Source organism: Ochlerotatus camptorhynchus, unplaced genomic scaffold (genome assembly GCF_037179485.1).
Source record: "Ochlerotatus camptorhynchus isolate MF236.1 unplaced genomic scaffold, CSIRO-AGI_Acam_v1.1 ptg000070l, whole genome shotgun sequence".
Classification (NCBI taxonomy): domain Eukaryota; kingdom Metazoa; phylum Arthropoda; class Insecta; order Diptera; family Culicidae; genus Ochlerotatus; species Ochlerotatus camptorhynchus.
In genome coordinates this window covers 37,549-61,325 of record NW_027040560.1, presented here as the reverse complement: position 1 = coordinate 61,325, position 23,777 = coordinate 37,549, and the positions used below count along the sequence as shown (strand labels likewise).

Genomic DNA, 23,777 nt, shown 5'->3' with positions numbered 1-23,777 from the left:
AGAGAATCTCAACAGAATTTGAGAAAATTTGGCGACAGAGTACGATGAGTATTCCAAAGAAATTCTGATAGATTTCCAAGGAAATTCTTACATAAGCTGCAAAGACGTCCTGGAACGAACTCCAAGTGAATTCTAGTGAAAAATCAATGATAATATGAATCTGAGAATAGTTCCTAAGGAAATACGGTTCGAAATTTCGGGAAATTTGTTTTGTTGGAAATGTCCGTACTCCCAACATCGAACACAACAAAATTAATCGGAAATCCAAATTCCAAACCTACTGCAACACCGAATGTTAAAAACTCGGTGATATTTTAGCATCGTAAAAACACCCAAATCTCTAGAAACTCTCAAAGCTTTCATTACTTCAGCAGTTACTGGAACTTTTTGGAAACTTTGCTCGAGAAACTCAAGTAACTCTACAAAATCTCCCGAAAGTATTGAACGCTTTTGAAAGTCTGGAGTAATTCTGGATACTTCCGGTGATGCTAGTAAAGCTGCAACAACTCATTGAACTTGCCATGAGTTTCCTGAAAATGGAAAGTTGAGAAACACTCGGAACTCGTGAAGCTCCTCTACCATAATTCTTTTCTTATTACGAAACTGCGCGGGTGCTGTCAGAACTTTCCAAACACAAAATGAGCGTCTGAAAACGTCAGAATCTCATCGAAGAAGTTTTGTGTGTTTCCGGAATCCCATCAGTTTCTGGAGTTTTGGAAGCTTTTGAAGGGTGGAAAGCTCCCGGATTAAGAAATAATCTAGATTCCCACCTAGTGTTGCCTATCCGGGACATCCCAGGAATCATTCCTAAAATTGTAAAGAATCACGTCGCTCTATTACAGACTGGAAAGTTCCTTAATAATTCCAGAGAAGTCCGAAGAAAGTTCCGGATGAATAATGATAAATTTTCCGGAGAAAGCTGACAGAAACTAACGGGAATCAAGTTTCCGAAATCGGAAGAAACTTTCGGGGGAAGTCTGAAGGACTCCTGGTAGAATCCGGGAGAACCTGCTATCAGAATTCAGCAGCATCTTTTGATAAAATTCTGAAGGAACTTCCGGAAGAAGTTGAAGAAATCTTCTAAAAGCTGCTGGAAGAAACTTTCGCGAGTACCCCCTCCCCCCCTCTTAAGGAAATTGCAATCAGCTTTCACATAAAGCCAAAAGAAACTTCCAGGAGAAGTTGAAAGAAACTTCAGGGGAAAAAATCAGAAGAAACCGGAAGAAGACGAAGATCAAAAATGCATCCTGGAGAAGTCAAAAAATCTTGGAGAAAACAGAAAATAATCCAGAGAAGTCAAAATACCATTCAATGTTTCACGGATCGTTCTCCAGAAAAATTATACTACGAGCATATTTTTTTAAGTTTTTCTGGAGAACGATCCGTGAAACATTGAATGGTCTTTTGAGTTCTCTGGATTATTTTCCGTTTTCTCCAAGATTTTTTGACTTCTCCAGGATGCTTTTTTGATCTTCATCAGAAGAAACCGGAATAAGATATAGATCAAAAAAGCATCTTGGAGAAGTCAAAAAATCTTGTAGAAAACGGAAAATAATTCAGAAAAGTCAAAAGACCATTCAATGTTTCACGGATCGTTCTCCAGAAAAAAACTCATTATACTACGAGCATATTTGTTTAAGCTTTTCTGGAGAACGATCCGTGAAACATTGAATAGTCTTTTGACTTCTCTGGATTATTTTCCGTTACCTCCAAAATTTTTTGACTTCTCCAGGATGCTTTTTTGATCTTCTTCTTCTTCCGGTTTCTTCTGATTTTTCCTCTGATGTTTCTTTCAACTACTCCTGGAAGTCTCTTTTGGCTTTCCGCGAAAACTGGTTGTAATTTCCTTAGGAGCGGGGGTACTCGCGAAAGTTTCTTCCAGCAGCTTTTAGAAGATTTCTCCAACTTCTTCCGGAAGTTCCTTCAGAATTTTATCAAAAGACACATTTAAACATTTTGAACTTGAAACCCCGTTAATCTGAACGACCCTTCATTATTATTAACGGGGATCATTTTTAATTTTAACTTCGGAAGTTACCTTATGAGCATCCAAAAAGCGTGTATCTGGTAGCCTTATTTGCTGTGTTGTTTTGATACTGCGTTCCGTTTCACAATGTTCCACTTCGCTTCACTCCATTCCACTAGCTGAGGGACGTTTAGGCCGTTTTTAGTTTGTACGCCACGGTAACTATCATGAATGGCTGTTTCCCGAATTCCAGTAGGAATGATCTACAATAAATTGTTTGAGATCTACCGAAGCTGATTCGGTGATTTCATGCGATTGCAGATGCTCGTAAAATTGTTCGTTTGACCCACTATGCAACTTCCCTATCACCCAGAACTCCGAAAATTCTGGAAAGCGACAGAATTGCATGATCAAAATTGATGGACTAGCTCTTGAAATTCAATGAATTTTCAAGAACTTTCCGGATTCCAAAAACATTCAAAAATCCAGAGAGTTTTTAAAACTTCGTCTCATATCCCCAACTCTTGGAATTCCTGGGACTCCAAAACTTTAATTTTTTTTCCGGGAACTACAATTTTCAGATATTTTCGGAATCATGGGGTCTTCAAAGCCTTTGTACACTCCAAGAACTGCCGGAAATTCTGGAACTTCTAAACCTAGACCCTGGAGTTTCCTTTTTGACGTAGGACTACGTCTGTGATTTCTATATGGGGATACACCTTGTGAAAACCAAAAATGGAACATGTAACGAAATTATGAAAGATTTTCAACGTTAATAACTCAGCTGCCCCTGGATCAATTTCAATAATTTTATCACCAATCGATCAGAAATATTTCTACGCATCTTTTAAATTTAAGACTTTATCATTTTTCAAAATGTCACTATTGAAAATTGCACGAATGTGCAACTGTTGCTATGATGGTTCAAATTATCACCAATTGCCTGCGAAAAGCGATTTCCCTAACACAGATTTCAAAGTTGAATTCCATCCGGTCTCACCAAACGGTGTTTATTCAACCACCGCGTGGTGAGTGGGGGTGTTCTCCAGTACACAACTCATAGAGATGAACTAGCCAACGGCGGAAAATCTCTCTAATAAAGACAAAAAAAAACCAATACACAACGGAAGGCTCTCCGCAAGCAGCTAGCTATCAAGGCTCTCCTCAATCGCTGATCGGATTCAGTTCCAATCACCGTGTGTGGTGATGTCCGGTTGTTCTCTCCAGCGAGCTGCAGCCCACTTGAGCATCCATAGAAGGAGGAAGAAACCGCACCGCTATTGATCGGAATCAGTAGCTCTTCGTGAGCCGCTGTGGGCCATCTCTGTCGAGCGCGTGATACTAAAGAGTACAAACAGAGAGAACCCCGCTCAAATTCCTATTCCTACACAAAACAGAACGTTTCACGAGTTTTGTGGGTTTCAAATTCCGGAAAATATCCGTTTCCAGAAAGTTTGTGGAGAGGGTCGTGAGTTGCTGCAGTTCAGGGAGTACCAAATGTGTTTGGAATTCGTCTAGTTCTACCAGTTCCGAAAGTTTATCGAGTCTGTCTGTCTGTCTGTCTGTCTGTCTGTCTGTCTGTCTGTCTGTCTGTCTGTCTGTCTGTCTGTCTGTCTGTCTGTCTGTCTGTCTGTCTGTCTGTCTGTCTGTCTGTCTGTCTGTCTGTCTGTCTGTCTGTCTGTCTGTCTGTCTGTCTGTCTGTCTGTCTGTCTGTCTGTCTGTCTGTCTGTCTGTCTGTCTGTCTGTCTGTCTGTCTGTCTGTCTGTCTGTCTGTCTGTCTGTCTGTCTGTCTGTCTGTCTGTCTGTCTGTCTGTCTGTCTGTCTGTCTGTCTGTCTGTCTGTCTGTCTGTCTGTCTGTCTGTCTGTCTGTCTGTCTGTCTGTCTGTCTGTCTGTCTGTCTGTCTGTCTGTCTGTCTGTCTGTCTGTCTGTCTGTCTGTCTGTCTGTCTGTCTGTCTGTCTGTCTGTCTGTCTGTCTGTCTGTCTGTCTGTCTGTCTGTCTGTCTGTCTGTCTGTCTGTCTGTCTGTCTGTCTGTCTGTCTGTCTGTCTGTCTGTCTGTCTGTCTGTCTGTCTGTCTGTCTGTCTGTCTGTCTGTCTGTCTGTCTGTCTGTCTGTCTGTCTGTCTGTCTGTCTGTCTGTCTGTCTGTCTGTCTGTCTGTCTGTCTGTCTGTCTGTCTGTCTGTCTGTCTGTCTGTCTGTCTGTCTGTCTGTCTGTCTGTCTGTCTGTCTGTCTGTCTGTCTGTCTGTCTGTCTGTCTGTCTGTCTGTCTGTCTGACCCTTATAAGCTACTGAACAGATCGGCGTGAAAATTTGTATGCAGGGGTTTTTGAGGCAGGGAAAGGTTCTTATGATGGTTCGAGACCCCTCCCTCCTCTGTAAAGAGGGGCTCCCATACAAATGAAACAGAAATTTCTGCATAACTCGAGAACTAATCAAGCAAATGGAACCATAGGGTAGCCCCTTAGATAAAGGGGAGGGGGCTACGTACAATATAGCATGCTCTTTTTAATTGGCGCATAAACTCAAGCTAATATTGAATCCCGAGCAAGGCACTCTCAGCTAGTGTTTTATAAAAACTTCCGAACTCTATAAAATTCTCGAATTTTCAGAACAGATCGTGCATAACTTCAGGTCACACCTAGGATTCCTAGGGCTCTCGGGTAGGCTTCTAACAACTGTGATTTTCAGATATTCTCGAAATCTTCGACGACAAATACTTCCGAAACTTCGAGAACCTTGGTGTCGGAGAGACTCAGTCAAAGTTTAGTTTTTATTCAGGTCTTGTAGGCCTTGATTTAGATTTGAGCATGCTGTAAACACTGTATACAACTTAGGCAAAAATTCTTGACAGATCTAGACGTTTCCTAGCTTTACCAGGAGCTCTTGAAGTTGTTTTTAAATTCCCTAAGAATTTAATGGAATCCTTCTTAAAATTCCTCTGCAACTTAACAGCTACATCTTTTTTGCCAAAATCTAGAATAGCTTTACAATACGAATTAATCCTCCTTAAGTGAATCTTGTTGAACAACTTAAAAAAAAATGCTAAATAACCCAAAATTTAAGTTTTCGTTTTGCCAAAATCTATATTCGTTTGAAATTATCGTCAAAACATCCTCGAAATTCTATTTATAATTTTCTTTTGATTCTTCTTGAAACCTGGTACTTATTATCCTCACAATTCAAATACCGGTCGCTTCAGAATCACCTATGAATTCATTTCAGAACTTCATTGCTTCTTCCCAGAAATACTTTGGAATTCATCTTAGAATTTCTTATCTCAGAATGTGGAATTCTGGTTAGCCCTTAGAATTTCTCCCATGATTTTTGAGGAAACTCCCTAGGCATTTCCTTTGAGTTAAAAATTCCTTTTAAATTTACCCAAAATTTACAATTTTTTCAAGCAGAAATTTTGAGAAATTTTGATGGTTCAGAAGTTTTCGGGTTCCGGGACCTTTTGACGTAGGACTAAGTCTGTGATTTCTATATGGGGATACACTTTGTGAAAACCGAACATGGAACATGTAACAAAATTACGATAGATTTCAAACGTTAATAACTCAGCTGCCCCTGGACCAATTTCAATAATTTTATCACCAATCGATCAGAAATATTTCTACGCATCTGTTAAATTTAAGGTTTTATCATTTTTCAAAATGTCGCTATGGAAAATTGCACGAATGTGCAACTGTTGCTATGATAGTTCAAATTATCACCGAGCGATTTCCCTAACACAGTTTTCAAAGTTGAATTCCATCCGGTCTCACCAAACGGTGTTCTCCACTACACAACGAAAGGCTGCCTGCAAGCAGCGAGATGCAGCCCACATGAGCATCCATAGAAGATGGAAGAAGCCGCACAGCTATTGATCGGAATCAGTAGCTCTTCGTGAGTCGCTATGGGCCATCTATGTCAAGCGCGTCGTACTAAAGAGTACAAACAGAGATAACCCCGCTCAAATTCCTATTCCTACACCGAACACAAGCTCTTGATGCAGTTAACAAATAAGATTTTTTATATAAGAACACGTATTTCCAACGTCCCCATTGCGAACGACCCCATAGGGCTGTCCCTTGTAGTTTTTTTTTAACTTCTGGAACTGTTGGATGATCCGGTTTATATGGAATATCTGGGGGGATGAAAAATCTCCGACGTTCTAGTGTTAAACTTCATACAAACTTGACTGAAGCTTGATTCGAATTTCAGAAGGATGTCCCAATTAGTGTGGAGAAGAGCTCGCCCTATATCCACGAAACGTTAACAACAGGGAGCAAACAATTTCACTCTCCCCATCCAAATCGCTTCAATTGGGTGCCCTGATCGTCCTTCTCAATCCCAAACCATCTCACCATCGTCCTCCTCCTACTCTTGCTCATAGATGCTACTTTGACAGCAGCTAACTGTTCAAAGTCTTCCCTTCACACATCACTAATTGATCCTGGATTATCATTAGAAGGTCCATTCGAAACACAGGCACTAGTTGTCTTTTGTATAGCTGTAGTCATTTACAGTTCAAATTTCCCTTGGTGCTACTTTGTAGGGGTGCGAGCTGTCAACCTGTTAGTTTAGTGTCAAACAGTGAAGTTATTATTTTGCTTTAAATTTTGATTCTCAGTGTATGGGATCGGAAAAAAATATCGTCGTTCTCAGAAAACGAAGCTTTTTCAGATTATGTATAATCGTAAAAAAATCGTTTATCGTACAACGTCTGAAAAAGTTTCGTTTTCTGAAAATGGGCAAATGGAATCGAACCGTTCCAGTGCACCAAAATTGATGATGGTTCCATTTTTAATGCAGATAACGAATCTGTAAATACCTCAATAGGCTATACTTAATTTTTAAGCTGACTAATTGTTAGTTGTTTTTCAGGAGGCAGACACCTTTTCTGAATATATCGACATATTTTTTGATATTTTCATTTGCTTGACTTAACTTAACTTAATAACAAAAGTATCCGTAGAACAAACATGCTCCATCATTTACATGTATTAGTTTTTTTGACGTAGAATTACGTCTTTCGGCAACATATTAGCGGACGAATTTCAATTCTAAACAAGCCAATCGATTGGAAATTTTTCTACGAATCTGCTAAAATGAACGCTATAAATTTTCTGTTGCCATGGTGACCAAAATTTTCACCGGTTGCCTGCAAAAAGCGCTTTCCCTAACACAGATTTCAAAATTGGATTCCATCCAGTCTCGCCAAACGGTGCTAATTCAATCACCGTGTGTGATGGTGTTCGGTCGGTCGTCATTAACAGCTGCAACGAAAGGCTGCTCGCAAGCAGCGAGCTGCAGTCCATCATTCATCGAAGAAGGAGGAAGAAGCCGCCGCTACTGATCGAATTCAGTAGCTCTGCGCGAGTAGCTGTAGGCCATCTATGCCAAGCACGTTACCCTCGTTCCAAACAACATACAGCTCGCCAGCTTCATCCGTGTTGAACTCCCTAATAGCTCAGCATTACTGAGCCATCACGTCTTGGATAAATCCTCCGTGATTGATCAGAACTAATGCACCTGCACAGAGAACCACATAGATGGTTTTCATGATTAGCTTTCATGCTTCTTCAATGTACAAGCCTACTATTTTAATCTATTTATAGATCAATCACAGCGCCGGCCACGTCCTCACGGTCTTTTTGGGGATGGAAGGATGATTAGTTTGATGTCCGTTGTTACTAGATACCGAATACACCACTCCTCTGCATCTCCACGGCTTTCACGGGAGGGATATAGTTGTGTTAGTGAGGTGGGTTTAGATGTGAGGTGTTTAGATTAGGATTCACTGTGGTAATTGATGCGATCGGTTAAAGCGGAATTTGTTTTAATTAAAATCTAGTGGGGATCGAATAAGGCAGAGCGAAAAATTGCAAAGAGCGGGTGGGCCTGGGATTGAACTCCCGACCTTCTGCTCAGTAAGCAGAAACGGTAACCACTGAGCTATCAAGCCTCGTCAAATGTTAAAAATTATCACGGAATTCTCCGTAAACTTACCAGCAATTTCCCTACTCGTAGTTCCTTGGAATTCCCTTGAAACTCTCCTAAGCATTTCATTGGAATCTTTATTAAAATTCCAAATTTTTCTTTATTGAAAGCTCTCATCAGAAATCTTCCGGAATTCGCTTGGAATTAACTTCTGAATTTTTTCGAGTTTTCCTTAAGGATATATTTTAAATTCTTTTCAATTTTACTTCAAATTCAGTTTTCAATTACATTTAGTACCAGGGCTAAAAAATGCAATTTTCAATGACAGATCTCACGCGATATTTTCAGATGATGTTTAAAAATGCGGTATGTTTTTCAAAATTAAAGAACCCAATTGCCAGTTATTTTGATGAACCAAATAAAAGCAATCCTAACCAATTTATGCTCGTACAAATTTTGCAAATTCCTTCCCGCATAAAATGATATTCCCACGCCAACAATCAACATAAACAACCCAATCGACGCACCCCTCGGTTACACACTCACACAAACACCCACCGCAAATGCAAATGATTATCAATTGCTGTGCAGTGTCATTATGCGCAACTCAGCGTTGATGGCAGCTTATCTCGTCCTGAAGCATTCCGCCGACCAGCTACTGCGATCGCACAGTGAGTGCCCACACGAGAATGGTGAAATGCCTCCTCTGGGCCCTGGCTCAAAGGAAGAGAGTAAAGCGAAAATGCGCCGTCTTTTGCTCGATATAATTTACGATACCTATACTCGACATAAGGCCCAAAAGAAGGCTCTTCTATAAACATCTGGCCGGCCACCGCGCCGTTTGTTGCGTCCGTTCGAATGAATGAGAACGAAGGGGAAAACTCGGAAAACTAGAGCACTTGTTAAGTTGTTGTTGAGCACACACCGGTTGCTGAGGTGAGGTGGGTGACGAGAGGAAGAAGGTGCGTGTGAGTTTACAGTCCAGTGACTTTCTTTCGAATCAACGCACGCTGCTGTGTAATTCTAGCAACTGCTGTGTAATTCTAGCAACGTTGAGTAACGAAACCCTGCCCCAGTACGTAGTAGGCTGCGATGTGAGTGTGCGAGTGTTGCCGGCTAGACGAGTTTTTCTGCAAGTGCTGCGAGTATGTCAAAGCGTGTAGATTAACACTAATTATGATGACTTGAATGATCTGAGTGGGCAGGCAACATTGTCGCGGTCTCAAGAAGTTTTATCGCTATTGGTAGCCAGTCAAGCAGTCAATGGTCATTCATAAACGGGTAAAGAAAAAGAAAACGCCACCGCTTGCCATCTGGGCTTCCTTTCTCAGGATCAGGAAAACAAAAAATTCAAACCTTTGCTATTTCACGCCGAAATCTAGTATGCCAGGGTTGAAAAAACATCGCGCGCGCGCGAGTGCTCAATCAAGCCGATCTCAGTGTGCCTTGATTTATTTCTACTTTTTCTTTTTCGTCTCCGCCGGCACCCGAGAGCGAGTAAGACAAAGAGATTTGCTGGCGCCCCTCTCGCCCGAATCGTTAATAATCCGGCGGTGCGCCGCCTGATTGGTCGAAAATCTAAAATCGAATCATCAAATCGCACCTTCAATGGCTCGCGAGCAAGCGAGCGAGCAAGTGAGTGAGCGGCGAATGTACAACACACACACGATCTGAGTATGCGCGAGAGATCTCGAACCGTCCCTTTCTAATGTTTCTCGCACGCGCGTTTCTCCCTCTTCAAATGTATGGGAAAATATACTCACGAACCGACCGACCGACCGAGGAGAGATTAGAAGGCTCATACACCACGCCTACTTTGGTCTCCCCCCGAATTTCCGTCCGACCGACGATGGTGATGCTGTGCCGAGGGAGATGAATCCTCTGCCAGTGCCACGCATTTCTCCATTTCAGCCCCCGAAATTTTCTCGATGCGCGAATCCCCGGAAGCCTCCTTTGATCGAACCGTGTACCTAACCGTACATAAAATGTATGCTATAAAAAGATCAAAAATCGTGTATGCCTTGATGGTTCCTTTGTTGCGGCCAGCGTGCTTTGTTGATGCCGCCGACCAACCCACCCTCTATGGTAGGTATCGTTTAAAGTTTTGCTCCGATTTCCCGCATCCATTCATTCATTCATTCATCCGTTCGTGTCCGGTACGAGACGACCCCAATGACGGCAACGACAACCGGCCGGTCGGCCGGGCAAGGTCCATTATTTTACGATGTTTATCCAAGAAGTGGTGGTAGATAGTCTTAGAGGAAGAATGACTTTTCGATCCTAAAACAAACCGAAATCAAAGCGCGGCGTTTGGCGTTCTTTTGTATGCCGTCATGCTCCGGCCCGAGTCGTGTTTGACACAGATAAACAAACCAGGAAGAAATTGTCAAATATTGGTCCATCGCTTTTGGTGTCTTCCTGTTTGTAGGTTATGCGCTCTTTTCCCGCGTGGCTTTGTTGCTTGAGAGCGGGGAAGGGCCGAGAGTAAACAGTTATTTTATGAATGAATGGATCTTCAAGAGTGCCCCGTTGTACCTGTTGTGCTCAGAAAATGTCCGGGAAAACGTTCGATCTCTCTAGGGTTTCCATTTCATTCGGTCACCTCGCAATTTTGAACGAGTGTATGTCAAGATTTAAGGCCTCTGGGGAGTTAAAATTTTAACTTCGCGTAGGTTGTGAGTGAGCAAGCAAAGCTTGTACTGGAAACCCTAATCCTATGCTTTAGGAAAGCCTTTTTTATGCACACATCAATCTTGAGTGGAAAAGAAAAAAAAAACATCAAATATTAGTTCATCACTCACTCTTCCCATTTGACGTTTTCATTCATCGAAAGTAAACAATGAAAACATTTTATGAATGAACGAACTCTCAAGTAGGGCGCCTTGGAAAGAAGCAGCAATGGCAACAATTATGTGACATGACAGCTGCTGCATGCCTGCTACGATGATCCCGCCGTAGCACCTATGCTGCTCGTCACTTCCACATCTAGCCATAGACCTGTCTACGGTGGCAGCGCACACCAGCTTCGATTGACGTCATTCAAAATATGATAATTTAACATGTTATTGTTCTTCCCGTCCGTCCAAGCGATCATTAGCGTTTTCCTTTTCTTTCCGCTCGCTGGTACAACACACACGCTTTTTGCTACAACACACCTTAGTCCGTGTGTAGACAAGTGTGTGCATAAACATAAACACCAATCATCATCATCTTCGGCAGAGTCCGTGGCCAACGGCATAATTCTACGTGATGGAGCAGTCCCCCGTCGTGCAGCGGTGCAACGGCTCCTATGCTGTAAACAATCCCGAAGACAAAACGCGTGCACGCGCGCCTTCTTGGATCAGCAGAAGAAGAATATGAAAATGAGTGATGCTCGCGCTCGTGCGACGAAGAAGTGTCGGATCGGAAACGGAAATAGATGCATTCCCTTCCCATTCTTTTAATGGCTTTAATTGAAACCGTCGTCGTATATGACTAGTACGTGGTCATATTTTCCTGCATTTCCTCTCACCACTGATCGCTGGTGCGCAGCACAAATAAACATAGATCATAACCTCAAAATATGTCTTAAACAAGCAATGTTTACACCCGTGCTGCAGTGCAGCACGACGGGCACGTGTCCGGAAGGAAGTCACGATGCCGAATGTTTAGAGATTCATACTCACTTTCTCCTTTCTCTCTCTCTCTTTTTTACAGGTTACACATCCCTCCACGATCGTAGTAATAGTTCCCCACCTCCGCTGATCCAATCCTCCAACCAATCCGGAAGCGGAGCGGGAGGCGGGGGAGGAGGAGGCGGAGGCGGAGGAGGCTCCGGTGGCAGTAACAACAATAGTAGCAGCACAAACTCAACCTCCTCTAGTGGTAATAGTAGTAGCAATAGTAACAACAACAACAACAACAACAACAGCAGCAGTATGTCCTCCTATCTGTCATCGATGGCGGCGGCCGTGAGGAATGCCAACAGTAACAATAGTGGCAACAACAACAACAGCAGTAGTGCGAATAGTTCCAACTATCCTAGCAGCAATAGTGCGAATACCCCATCGACGGCGTCCTCCGGAAGCGGCGGAAGTCACCCGCAGATGAAGGAAGAGCACGAACCGAACAGTTTTATCAACATCGACGAGCTGCCGGTGAGTGCTTGATCTTAAATTTTAATCAACCAATGGTGCAGTCAGTCAGGCATGGCGCCGCCTTTGCCAAAAATATCGATTCTGGGAGCGAAAACAGAAAGAAACATTTGGTAGGGGTGTTGCGTAAGAAAATGACCCAGCACCTGTACAAATTTTTTTTTTCAAAAAAAGGTTCATATTTCGTTAAAACATTTTCCGGTTTTCTGCATAGAAAATAAATCGTGGTAGTTTTTTTTTACTAGCGACCAGGGATGCCAGATGGTTTTGCAAATTGTCTGTATGAATGCTAACTTCTCTGAGCCTATCTTGAACCTTTTAAAAAATTTCTGGACTTTCATAAATTGTCCTATAATATACCTCCATCTGATTCCCTTAATTTGTGTAATATTTCCTGAACTTCTTTTATTATTTTAAAGAATTTTTGAAGTTCGTCTTTAAAGTACTGTAGTTCCCTAAATTTCCTTAATTTGTTTAGATCTTAATGAAGATATCTAAACAAATTTCAAGATTTTCTAAACTTTTTTGAAATTTTCTAAACATCTTTGAAAAACCCTGAACTACTTGAACTTCTCTAATATTACCATAAGCATCCTTGAAGTTTCTTTGAACCTCTCCGAGTTGTTAAGCCTCTCTGAATCCTTCCCAAACTTGTCTAAGGTGTTCCCTGAGTATTCTTGATACTCTCTTCATTGCAATGAGTATTAGACTGATGCAAAATTGGACTTTTTCGCTCCACAGTGCTTAAATGGTTTCAAATCGGGTCCTGATTAGCCTCCAAAAGTTACAACTCATTTGGTTAGAAACAGACTTCGCACAAACCATTTGAAGTTTACATGTAAATTACTATGGGAAAACTCAACTTTTTGTTCATTGCCTTCTAGTCTTTTTCCATATTGAGCTGCGAAACAGTTCGATAGCAATTCTTACAGAAAATTTTCTCAGCTACAACTTTGCTCAAAATCGTTTCTATGTAAAACGAGACAGGAAAAGTTATTAATTATTTAAGAGATTGGTAAACTTATGACATGATCAAGCAGCTGCTCTGTAGGCAACACTGTATTTTGTAGTGTGACATAGTAGCCATGATTTTTGTGCCCTATTCAACGCCCCAGAAACACCAATGTTGCCTGCTGAGCAGTTGATTGAGCATGATCATAAGACATCAGCGCATTGAACCATTGATAACTTTCGATTCTTACATTTAATCAAAAAGTGGTCTTCAGCAAAGTTGTAGCTGGGAAAATTTCCTACAAGTACAGTTGAAAGTTTTTGAAGCAAAGCGATATGGTGAATTATTAGATAGACATGAACAAAAATCTTGGTTTTACCATAGTAATTCCCATACAAACTTCAAATGGTTTGTGCCATCTCAGTTTCTCACCAAATGGGTTCAAATTTGAGAGCTTAGTCAGGATCAGATTTGGAATCGTTTAAGTATTGTGGAGCGAAAATTTCAAATTTTGCATCACTCTAATGAGTATGCGTTCGAATTTCTCTGAATATCTCGTAAGTCCATTGATCGTACTTGAAATTTAAGAAGTTTCTCCATTATTTGGCAGACTTATGTAGAGTTCACTAAACTCATCTAAGAGATGAACTAGCCTCAGGCTAAAAATCTCTAAAATAAAGATTTAAAAAAAAAAAAAAAAAACTAAACTCATCTGAAATTCACCCAAATATCTTAAAGGTGACCACTGAGTATTTTTAGATTTCCTAAACTAATAAGCCTCCCTTAGCTCAGTCGGTAAAGGCGCAGCTACAAATCAAAACCATGCTGGAGGTGGCTGGGTTCGATTCCCGGGTCCGTTTTAGGAATTTTACACAATTGGAAAATTCCTCGACCTTCCCTGAGCATGGAGTATGATTGTACTTGTCATACAATTATACTTGGAGTGGCCAGAGCCCGAAAAAAACACGGAAAACCCGGGAAATTACGTTCGGAAAAAAACGAGTGAAAAGACGCGATGACATGATTTGCAGCGAAAGGAAAAGATAGTCATCTATCAAAGACTGACAATTAGAGGTATATTGGATGCTGCATGAGAACAACTGTTCACATCTCAGTTGGTAGGGTAACGTCCACAGATGTCGCGCGAACATAATCCGCCCACCAAATTCCTCACAGGAATTTATGATTGAAGTCTTCTTGGAGCATACTCATCCGCATCCAATGGTATAGTTCGTACCTTCCTAACATCACGCCGAGTAGTACCAGTTGCTGTTCTTACTGATACCACTCTCGTTAATCCATCTGGTCCTGGGAAGGTTTCGACGATTCTGCCAGTAGGCCATTGTCTTGGCTTCGAATTGTCGTCCACTAGCAAAACGAAGTCGCCGACCGAAATATTGTGCGATGATCGTTGCCACTTCGTCATCCGCTGCAAAGATCGTACGTATTCTGTCTGCCATCTGCTGCGAAATTCTTGCGAGAGGCGCTGGACAAACTGCCAGCGTGACATCGAGGAAATTTGCCGTTCCAGCAAGTTGACTTCGGGAACGGTGGTGAGCGCCCGACCGATGAGAAGATGAGCAGGAGTGAGAGCTTGATCATCCATCGGACTATTGGAGATCGGCGTGAGTGGCCTCGAGTTCATGGTGGCAGCAACTTGAGCGATCAGCGTGGAAAGTTCTTCGAAGGTAAAGATGTAGCTGCTGATGATCTTCGAAAGATGTTGCTTAGCAACCTTGATTGCTGACTCCCATAATCCTCCATGGTGCGGAGACCGAGCTGGGATGAAGTTCCATTCCACTCCCTTATCGGTCAGAAAATCGGCCACTTCATTGTTGTGTGCAGAAGAGTTGATTTGCGCATACGTTTTTCGAAAGTGCTTAGCTGTGGCTCGGAAATTTGTTGCGTTGTCCGAGAACATTTTTGCTGGCAAACCGTAGCGGCTGGAGAATCGAGTGAATGCTGCCAGGAACGCGACAGTAGTAAGCTCCGACACAGCTTCCATGTGTACGGCCTTTGTTGTGAAACAAACGAAGAGAGCAATGTACCCTTTGCTTTGCTTCGCACCTCTGGTCCTTCGTCCAACAATGCTGACTGGACCAGCATAGTCCACGCCAGTGACCGCAAATGGTGGATTTGGTTGAACTCGATCCGATGGCAGTTGACCCATTTGTTGATACTTAGGTGTGGACTTGGCACGTGCACACGTCACACACTGGCGATAAACCTTCCTTGCTGCACTTGAACCACTTATGATCCAAAATCGTCTGCGGGATACGGCTAACAGTGTTTGGGGCCCGCAGTGGTGATGGACGATGTGGTCGTGGTTTAACAGAAACGAGGTGAGAATAGAGTGGCGAGGTATCAATATAGGATGTCGAACGTCGTAGCTGAGGCTTGACTATTGTAACCTTCCGCCCACCCTGAGCACACCCTCTTCGTCCAGGAACGGTTTGAGTTGGTGCAAACTGCTGTGAGAGCTAACTTCTACTTGCTGTCGAAGTCGATCCAGCTCTTCACGAAAGTATTGTTGCTGAACGTGGCGAATGTATATTGTTTGTGCTCGATCAAGCTCGCGTGGTAACAGACGAGCAATCAATCGAGAGTCAGGAGATCGAAACCGAAGAATACGAGCAGTGACGCGAAGCAGCATCGTGAGATCGGGATAATATCGTGCCATCATCCCATCGAGAAAGTCGTTTTCGTAGACGGTGATAAGAGAAACGGCTACTGCTCTTTGCTCCCTAACAATATGCTGTTGGTCAGTGTTGGTCAGTACAGGGATGTCGGTTAATTCACCTCGCTCACCTATTGTGTTCCATGCGGGACCATTCCACCACAGAGTGTTATGTTGGATTTGTTCTGGCGACACCACGCGCGAAATAAGATCAGCAGGGTTTTGTTCCGATACGATGTGGCTCCAATTGATTGCTGGTACGTGCGTTGTGATTTCTGCGACGCGATTGGCAACAAAGGTTTTCCAGCGAGAAGCACCTCCGTTCAACCAAGCAAGCACAACACTTGAATCTACCCAAGCTCGTATCTCGAAGAAGGGTTGATTTATGGCACTTGTTACGTTGTTGATCAGCCGTGCGAGGATCACTGCAGCACATAACTCCAAACGTGGCAGCGTCGTGCGTTTATTTCCAATTGGCGCAACCTTGGACTTCGCGCAGAGAAGATGGGAACTGTGATTCCCAGCGTCGTCGACCGCTCGGATGTATATGCAGGCACCCATGGCTCGCTCGGATGCATCACTGTAGCCGTGCAGGAAGATTCGCGACGTCTTGTTAGTGCCGATAACTCGTCTCGGAATCTGAAAAGAGTTGAGAAGGGCCAGACCTTGCACGAAAACTTGCCATATATTAGTCAACTCACTGGGGGGAATAGCATCCCAGTCCACCTTCAGCTCCCACAAATGTTGCATCAGTAGCTTCGCTTTGATGATAATAGGTGCGAGCAGACCAAGTGGGTCGAAAAGACTAGCGATGTTGGAGAGAATGATGCGCTTTGTGGGATGAAGGATCTTGGTTGGTTGGACGCTAAACAGGAATTCGTCGCTGCACGGCTGCCAGTGGATCCCGAGGGCTTTGATGGTGTTGGGTTCATTGAGCCCGATGGGAATTTTCATTTCGAGGTCCGCTTCAGGAACACCTTCCAGGGCTTCGGGGCTATTAGAAGCCCACTTCCGCAGGTGGAATCCTCCGGCAGAGAAGATGATGGAAAGTTCTTGTCGAAGATGCTTGGCTTCATCAGCAGAATCAGCACCCGTCAGCACGTCGTCGACGTAAATCCCCTTAATAGCTTTCTTGACTGCATCTGGAAATTGCCTTTGATGGGAGAGCAGCAGCTGCTGCACACATTTTGTCGCCAGATACGAAGCGCTCTTGGTACCGTAAGTAACGGTATTCAGGCAATATTCCAGGATCGGTTCGTCCTCTGACCAGCGCCACAAGATTCGGATGTATCTTCCTCGTACAGCAGCACCATTCGATACATCTGCTTGACATCACCAGCGAGTACCACTGGGGGAAACCGGAATCGAAGTAAGATATTGACCAAAGAATCCTGCAATACAGGGCCCGCTGGAAGGATGTCGTTGAGAGACTTGCCGCCACTGGTTCTGCTGAAGCGTCGAAAACCACTCTGCACTTCGTCGTCGAGCTATCTTCCTTTACGACGCAATGGTGTGGGAGGAAAACACAATTCTCCGAAGCTGGTGTAGTGGCAAGACTCATATGCCCGAGGTCGATGTACTCTCGCATAAAGGAATGGTACTGTTCTTTTAAATTAGGACTCCTTTCCAATTTGCGCTCTAGATGCAGCAGTCTCTTCTCAGCAATTTCCCTCGATTTTCCGAGAGAAGTAGGGCTCTCCAAGTACGGGAGCCGAACGATAAATTTTCCGGAACTATCGCGAATCGTGTGCTTTGTGAAATGCTCTTCGCATCGAATCTCTTCTTCGTTGAAGTGTGGAGATGTATTCGTGTACTCCTCCAGTTCCCAGAATTTGCGAAGTTGATCAGAGAGAGGATCAGTGGAAGCCGTCAGTAAGCACGAAGGAGCATTAGTGCGTGGTTGATTGTCACAGTTTTTGTAGCCACCAGAAACCACCCAACCTAGCTTCGTGTTCTGTAGTACAGGAAGGCAGTCGTCCGAACCAAGTTTGATGTTTCCCGGCTCGAGAAGCTGGAAGAAAAGCTTGTTGCCGAGAAGGATGCTGATTTTTCCTGGATGGTGAAATTGGGGATCAGCCAACGGAATCGATCCAGGAATTGGCCAATCTGCGATATTGATCGGTTTTAGTGGGAGCTCGGAAGTAAGTCGCTCCAGAATAATGCACGGCACTACATTTCGATAGTCCGAGCAACGTGACGCGAATGTAACTAGTGCTCCACGATTTGCGTGACCGTGAGATTCTGCAATTCCACCATATTCAAAATCCACTTCCGTGGTTGAGAGACCCAACTTCTTGCACAAATCCGCAGTAATGTAGCTTGTGTGGGATGCGCAATCAAGAACTGCTCGGCAGGTATGCGAGCGCCCGAACTTATCGATGACGTTGATAGTAGCGGTTAAGAGTAGAACGTTGGTGTCCGTCAAATCGGTAGCCAGGCTTAGGGGCGAAATGAGCATTTGCGACATTGAAGACGAACCAGATGAATTGGTTGTGGTCGCTGTACTGCTCACTAGCGTTGAAGATGCTGGCGGTTGGAGTGCCTCGTGGAGACGAGTATGATGTGGATGATTACATATCCGACAATTGCCGGACTGGCAAGGTTCACCGGAATGCTGCTTTAGGCAGTTCTCACAGAGTTCATGCCTACGGATAAAACGGAGTCGATCATCGGAACTGACGTGTAGAAACTTACCACACTGATACAGTTGATGCGGTGATTTTGCACAAAAAACGCACATTGGTGACGGAGAATGATACCCGGTGGTGACGAGAGCTGTTGGTCCCCGGGTAGGAGGTTTGCTTGGAAGTGGTGTGATGAACGATTTCTTCTGGCGGATCGGTTGAACGGATTTCAGTGCACAGCTTTGCGCATCAACAAACTTCAGGAACTTCTCCAAGGTAACTTCATCGTCGTTTAGCTCCGACCTTTTCTGACACCACAACTGCTTGCTTTCAGGATCTAGTTTCTCTGCTAAGATGTACAGCAACCATATGTCCCTTCCTTCCTGATTCATGGCCTCCAATGCTCGTATCACTTCATCGGACAGATCATGCAGGGAGCGCAAACCAGCTGCGGACGGTGACGTCATTGAAGGTTGATTTAAGAAGCGATGAATGTGCTGTGCTGTGATTTCGAGTGATTTGTTGTATCTAGCCTTCAGCTTAGCTAGAGCGGGAGCGTAGTTAGCGTCTTCTATGCGAAGGTGCGATATCAGAGCGGCGGCTTCTCCGACGAGATTGGTCTTGAGGAAGTAGAGCTTCTGACTATCTTGTAGCGCCACGTTCTTGTGTACCGCACTGTCGAACAGGTCGAAAAACGAAGGCCATTCGAGGAGGTCACCTCCGAACGTAGGGAGATTCATGCGAGGGAGCTTGACATCAATGTGTGGAGAAGCATTATGGGCGACAACCGTTGAACTGCTGCTTGCGTTGGCCGCCGTGTTGAAGCTGGTAGAAATCAGTCGAATGAATTCTGCCTGTTGCTGTGCCAGTTGTTGAATGGCAGCGCCGCCATCTTGTGATGCTGCCTCGTGGCGGGTAGAAGAAAAATCGAACCTTTTCCGAAGTTTTAATAGGCTACCTTTCAGCGGAACGAAATTACCCTCGAATTCAGCCTGATGACTCACGATTTCATCCATCTCCTCATCCTTGCAGCTGTCTACCATTCGCTTATGGACCGAAAGATAGGCCGACCAAATTTCTAGGAGGTTATCCAGCTCGGTCTGGATGTCGACGTCATCTATGTCATCCCTCTTCTGGAGCTTGTGAACATTTTGCGATGCTCGGTTTAATCGCGCTTCTAGCGATTTCCTCTCGCGAATAAGTTTGTCCATGGTGAGTTCACTAAATGTTCGTTAAACTTCAATTTCACCCACTTTCACCGAGAATGTTCTTTTCGGAGGTGATATTCCAACCTCACTCTAGCACTCACTTTCGCGAATCGTGACACGGTGACGAAAGCGGATAAAAACGCACCTTTTGTTCACCTTCGGTCCGATCCGGCTCGAAGGACCATTTTCTGGAGTGGCCAGAGCCCGAAAAAAACACGGAAAACCCGGGAAATTACGTTCGGAAAAAAACGAGTGAAAAGACGCGTGTAGATTAGTTCAGCGATACAGTTCAATTAATTTTTATTGATTCAATGCATTTTCATTTTGTGTTGGGGGAAAAGAGATGACATGATTTGCAGCGAAAGGAAAAGATAGTCATCTATCAAAGACTGACAATTAGAGGTATATTGGATGCTGCATGAGAACAACTGTTCACATCTCAGTTGGTAGGGTAACGTCCACAGATGTCGCGCGAACAATACTAATACAAAAATGGTAAGGTATCGAAACCTCTCAAATAATAACTATGCTTGATTTCCCTAAACTTCTATGAAGCTCTCTGAACTGTTATGAAATTCGCTGAACTTCTCAGAGAGATTCAGGAATCTAATGAAATGAAGAAGCTGCTAAACTTGAAGAACTTCTGATTGGTTTAGTGAACTTCAGAGAGGTTCATAGATCTTCGGAGTTTATTCAGGGAACTGATAAGGTCGTGGAAGTTCTGAGAGGTCTTTGCGGTTTCAGAGTTATGAAGGGTTACAAATACTCAAATTTGTTCTGTGAGCTACAGAATATTGCTTCTGTGCTCTCATTCTAAAAAACGGGCGTCCATAAAACAAAATGAAAGCCGTATATCAGCCTTATATTGCAAAAAGGGCCCTCATCGGGTTATTAACGGACTTGGTGGTTACTTGGGAATCATGTTATCTTCGTAAATAAGATCGATAAATTTATGTGTAGATCATAAGATTCCTCTACATATTGCATGGATGAAGAAGAAGCTATGACTCATGAGAAATTGATGACAGGATATATTTTTTTACAAAAGCACTTAGGTATGTCTATTTGAAAATGTGTAGTTGAAATGATTGCAATGAAGTCTTCAAATGATTAAAACTGAAACTTTGTTGTGTTATTGGAACTAAGCCGTACCAAATTCACATCAGACCCTAAATCTGAAATTCAAATTCGAGTTAAATCTGCTAAGTCTCACTCGGGACATCCGAGTAGTCGGAACAGCCCTGAATTTTTGGCAAATATTTGCAAGTAAATTCTGTACTGAAATCCTTTATTGATGTTGATGGATATTAATGCCTGTATAAATCTGTAACTTTTTACCAATGTCTGTATAATATATGTCCTCTGTATGAAATCTGTATGCATCATCAAATGTCTGTATAAATACAGACATGTCTGTATATCTGGCACCCCTGCTAGCGACATCTGTCGCAAAAATCAACCATGCTTTTAATCCATTACATTGACTAACCATGCTTTCTTCTTACCGCCCCTCGCAGAACTTCGGCGTCGTCCCGGGTCACTACGACGATCAGGACCAGTACCACTCGCTACCGCAGCCGGAAACCCAAACGCCCTCCCACGGCTATCTGGAGAACAGTCCGGAGTTCTATTCCGCCATCCAGATGGAGCAGAAGTACATGGCCCCGCACTACAAAACCGGCCCGTATACGAGTCGAGGTGGCCGGTACCACCAGCCACATGCTCACGGTGGCGGTGGAGGTGGAGCTGGGCCTGGCGCTGGCGCCGGATCCCAAAACAGCCACCACCATCATCACCACCAGCACCACCACCCGCACCACGACGCATACCCGGAGTACAGTTCGCCCTACGACACGCCACCGTTCCAGACCGTACCGAGCAATACGACCTCCCCACAGGGATCGGGAAACAACAACAACGACAGCACCGGTCTCGGAGGTCACATGGACCCCTGGAGCCAGCTGCACCACCCCGGTCAACATCCGGGTCACCCGGGAGGACATTCGTCGCTGTTGGACTTCCAACATCCGGCCTACATGGGAACCACGATGGGCTTCGATAAGACGATGCTCGGAAGCTACGGAGCGCAAGGTGGCGCGCCATGTTTCACCGGTTCCGGACCCATTCAGCTGTGGCAGTTCCTGCTGGAACTCCTAACCGACAAGACCTGCCAGAACTTCATCTCCTGGACCGGCGATGAGTGGGAGTTCAAGCTGACCGATCCGGATGAGGTAAGTTACTCAAACCGTTTCCTTACTCATAAAAACGGAACCTCTAACCAATGTTGTTCGCATCAACAGGTGGCACGCCGGTGGGGCGTCCGGAAAAACAAGCCAAAAATGAACTACGAGAAGCTAAGCCGAGGCCTCCGGTACTACTACGATAAGAATATTATCCACAAAACTGCCGGCAAGCGTTACGTCTATCGTTTTGTATGTGATCTTCAAACTCTGTTAGGGTAAGTTAGTTCATGTTTCACCTCAAGCTCAGTTTAACCATTTTCCTTCTCTCGATCAACAGATACTCAGCCAAACAAGTGCACGAAATGGTTGACCTCAAACCGGACAAAAAGGACGACGAGTAAAATGCCAAAATGCACACTCTACCCTCCCGTCAAAAAGTGTAGCCCAAAGCATGCTTCTTGCTCAAAGAAAACCTAACCAATAAGCGGGAGCGAAACCCAAAACCTCCTTATACTTACAAAATTTCACCCTTTTCGTGTGAATCGTGCTTCCATCGAACGGCTAAAGAAACGAAAACCCAATCGTGTTACCCACATTCTACCTTAAATCTGTGTTTCTTCCCAAAAAAAAAATACAAAACAAAGATCGTACTTTTACAATCTACCAAAAAAGGAAAACAAAAAAACGATAAAATCCAAAATCATAGTAGGCAGAGAGTGCAGCAGCAGCAGCAGCAGTGGATGAAGCTCAGTGTGCCTTACGACGCGACAAGCTGACAGTTCATTTCAAAACAACAATCGAGTCAACCTCTCTCTCTCTCACTCTATCACTTTAACACAAGCCAAGCACATCATCCAAGTAGGCTGATGTAAAGAAAAAAAAACAGTGACCCGCAGATTTCCCCCAAACAAACAAGTTAAGAACTACGCAAGATCAAGATCCGCTCCCGGATGCATCCGGTTGATTCCGGTTGCGGAAAAGGTAAGCGAAACTTAAATCTACTTAAAAATACAAAACAAAAACAAATGTTGAGAACTGCGGTGCGGAAAGCGAAAAGCTTTTTCCCAGGCAAAATGCGAATAGTGGACAAACAAAAAAAAAAAGAGGTAGAACTCCACAGAACGGAAGAAAGCAAGAAACAAACTTTATTTTATTTTTCCTTAGTTAAAATAATTATTTGTGAAGCTTTTGTGATAAGTTTTTTTTTTCTTTATTTCTATTTTTACTAGATATAATTGCTTATATATATGTATGTATGATTATTACTAGATGGTAGGCCACACAAACATGAGATAGAAAATGAGAAATTCGGATTAAGAAGACGTTCCACCCGCCTTCTTTTCAGCCGAGAAAAAGAAGCGAAAGGCATCAGAACACGATCCTAGTAAACAATGAAAAAAAAAATGAGCAGTATAAACAAATCAAGTGAATGTTCTTTGTAGTGTAATATTATTCAATGATAGAAAGCTAGACCGATCGAGACGAGTGAGCGAAGCATTTTTTTTTTCGAATGAGCGTTGTTAGGATTGAGTGAGTTCGCTCGCCCCCTCCCCTCGCTAGGATATTTTTTTTCATTTTTTTTATACAAATCAGCAGTGGAGGGTGGAAGCAGCTGATCTCTACTGCGAGTAAACACACACACACAAAAAATCAGAGTACTATTCTAGAGCTTAATTTGCAGTTCGTGTTTATATTTAGTTTTATAGAAATCGTCATCGCCGTCTGTGCTAGAGGAGCGTTTGAGAACGAGAGAACGTGGTACACGTGAATCAATCACGTTTGAGTGAGAACGGTGTAGTTAAAATGTAAGTGATTATAAAATAGAAGCAGAAATATTATTGTAAACAGAAAAAAAAGTATCAACAACAACAACAGCAACAAATGTCGATCAGAATAAAAGTAAAACAGTAGAATTGTAAATCAAAGATGGATTCCCTGGAAATGGCGGGGTTGCCAACGCGAAGCGTCGAAGGCACTGCCGCAAGTCACACATTTTCCCGTTGATTCATATTGGTGCGATATTTTTTTTTTACATAAAGGAAAAACGACGGATTTCATCAAAGTATTTATATCGATCGAAGTAGGATTTTAGATTCACGTTTATTTTAGTTGT

At 43.5% G+C, this 23,777-nt stretch overlaps 1 protein-coding gene across 3 annotated transcripts in view; it reads left to right on the top strand.

Annotated features, from left to right (window-relative positions):
* pnt (pointed) overlaps nt 1–23,538 on the top strand; it is a 377,379-nt gene extending 353,841 nt beyond the window's left edge. For all 3 annotated transcript variants that reach the window (XM_065217098.1, XM_065217100.1, XM_065217099.1), the window contains 4 exons: nt 11,584–12,023; nt 20,999–21,712; nt 21,782–21,939; nt 22,002–23,538. In XM_065217098.1, coding sequence (XP_065073170.1) covers nt 11,584–12,023; nt 20,999–21,712; nt 21,782–21,939; nt 22,002–22,065 — 1,376 coding nt within the window. In that variant the 3' untranslated portion in view covers nt 22,066–23,538. The remainder of the gene's footprint in view (nt 1–11,583; nt 12,024–20,998; nt 21,713–21,781; nt 21,940–22,001) is intronic.
* The last annotated feature ends 239 nt before the right edge of the window (nt 23,539–23,777 follow it).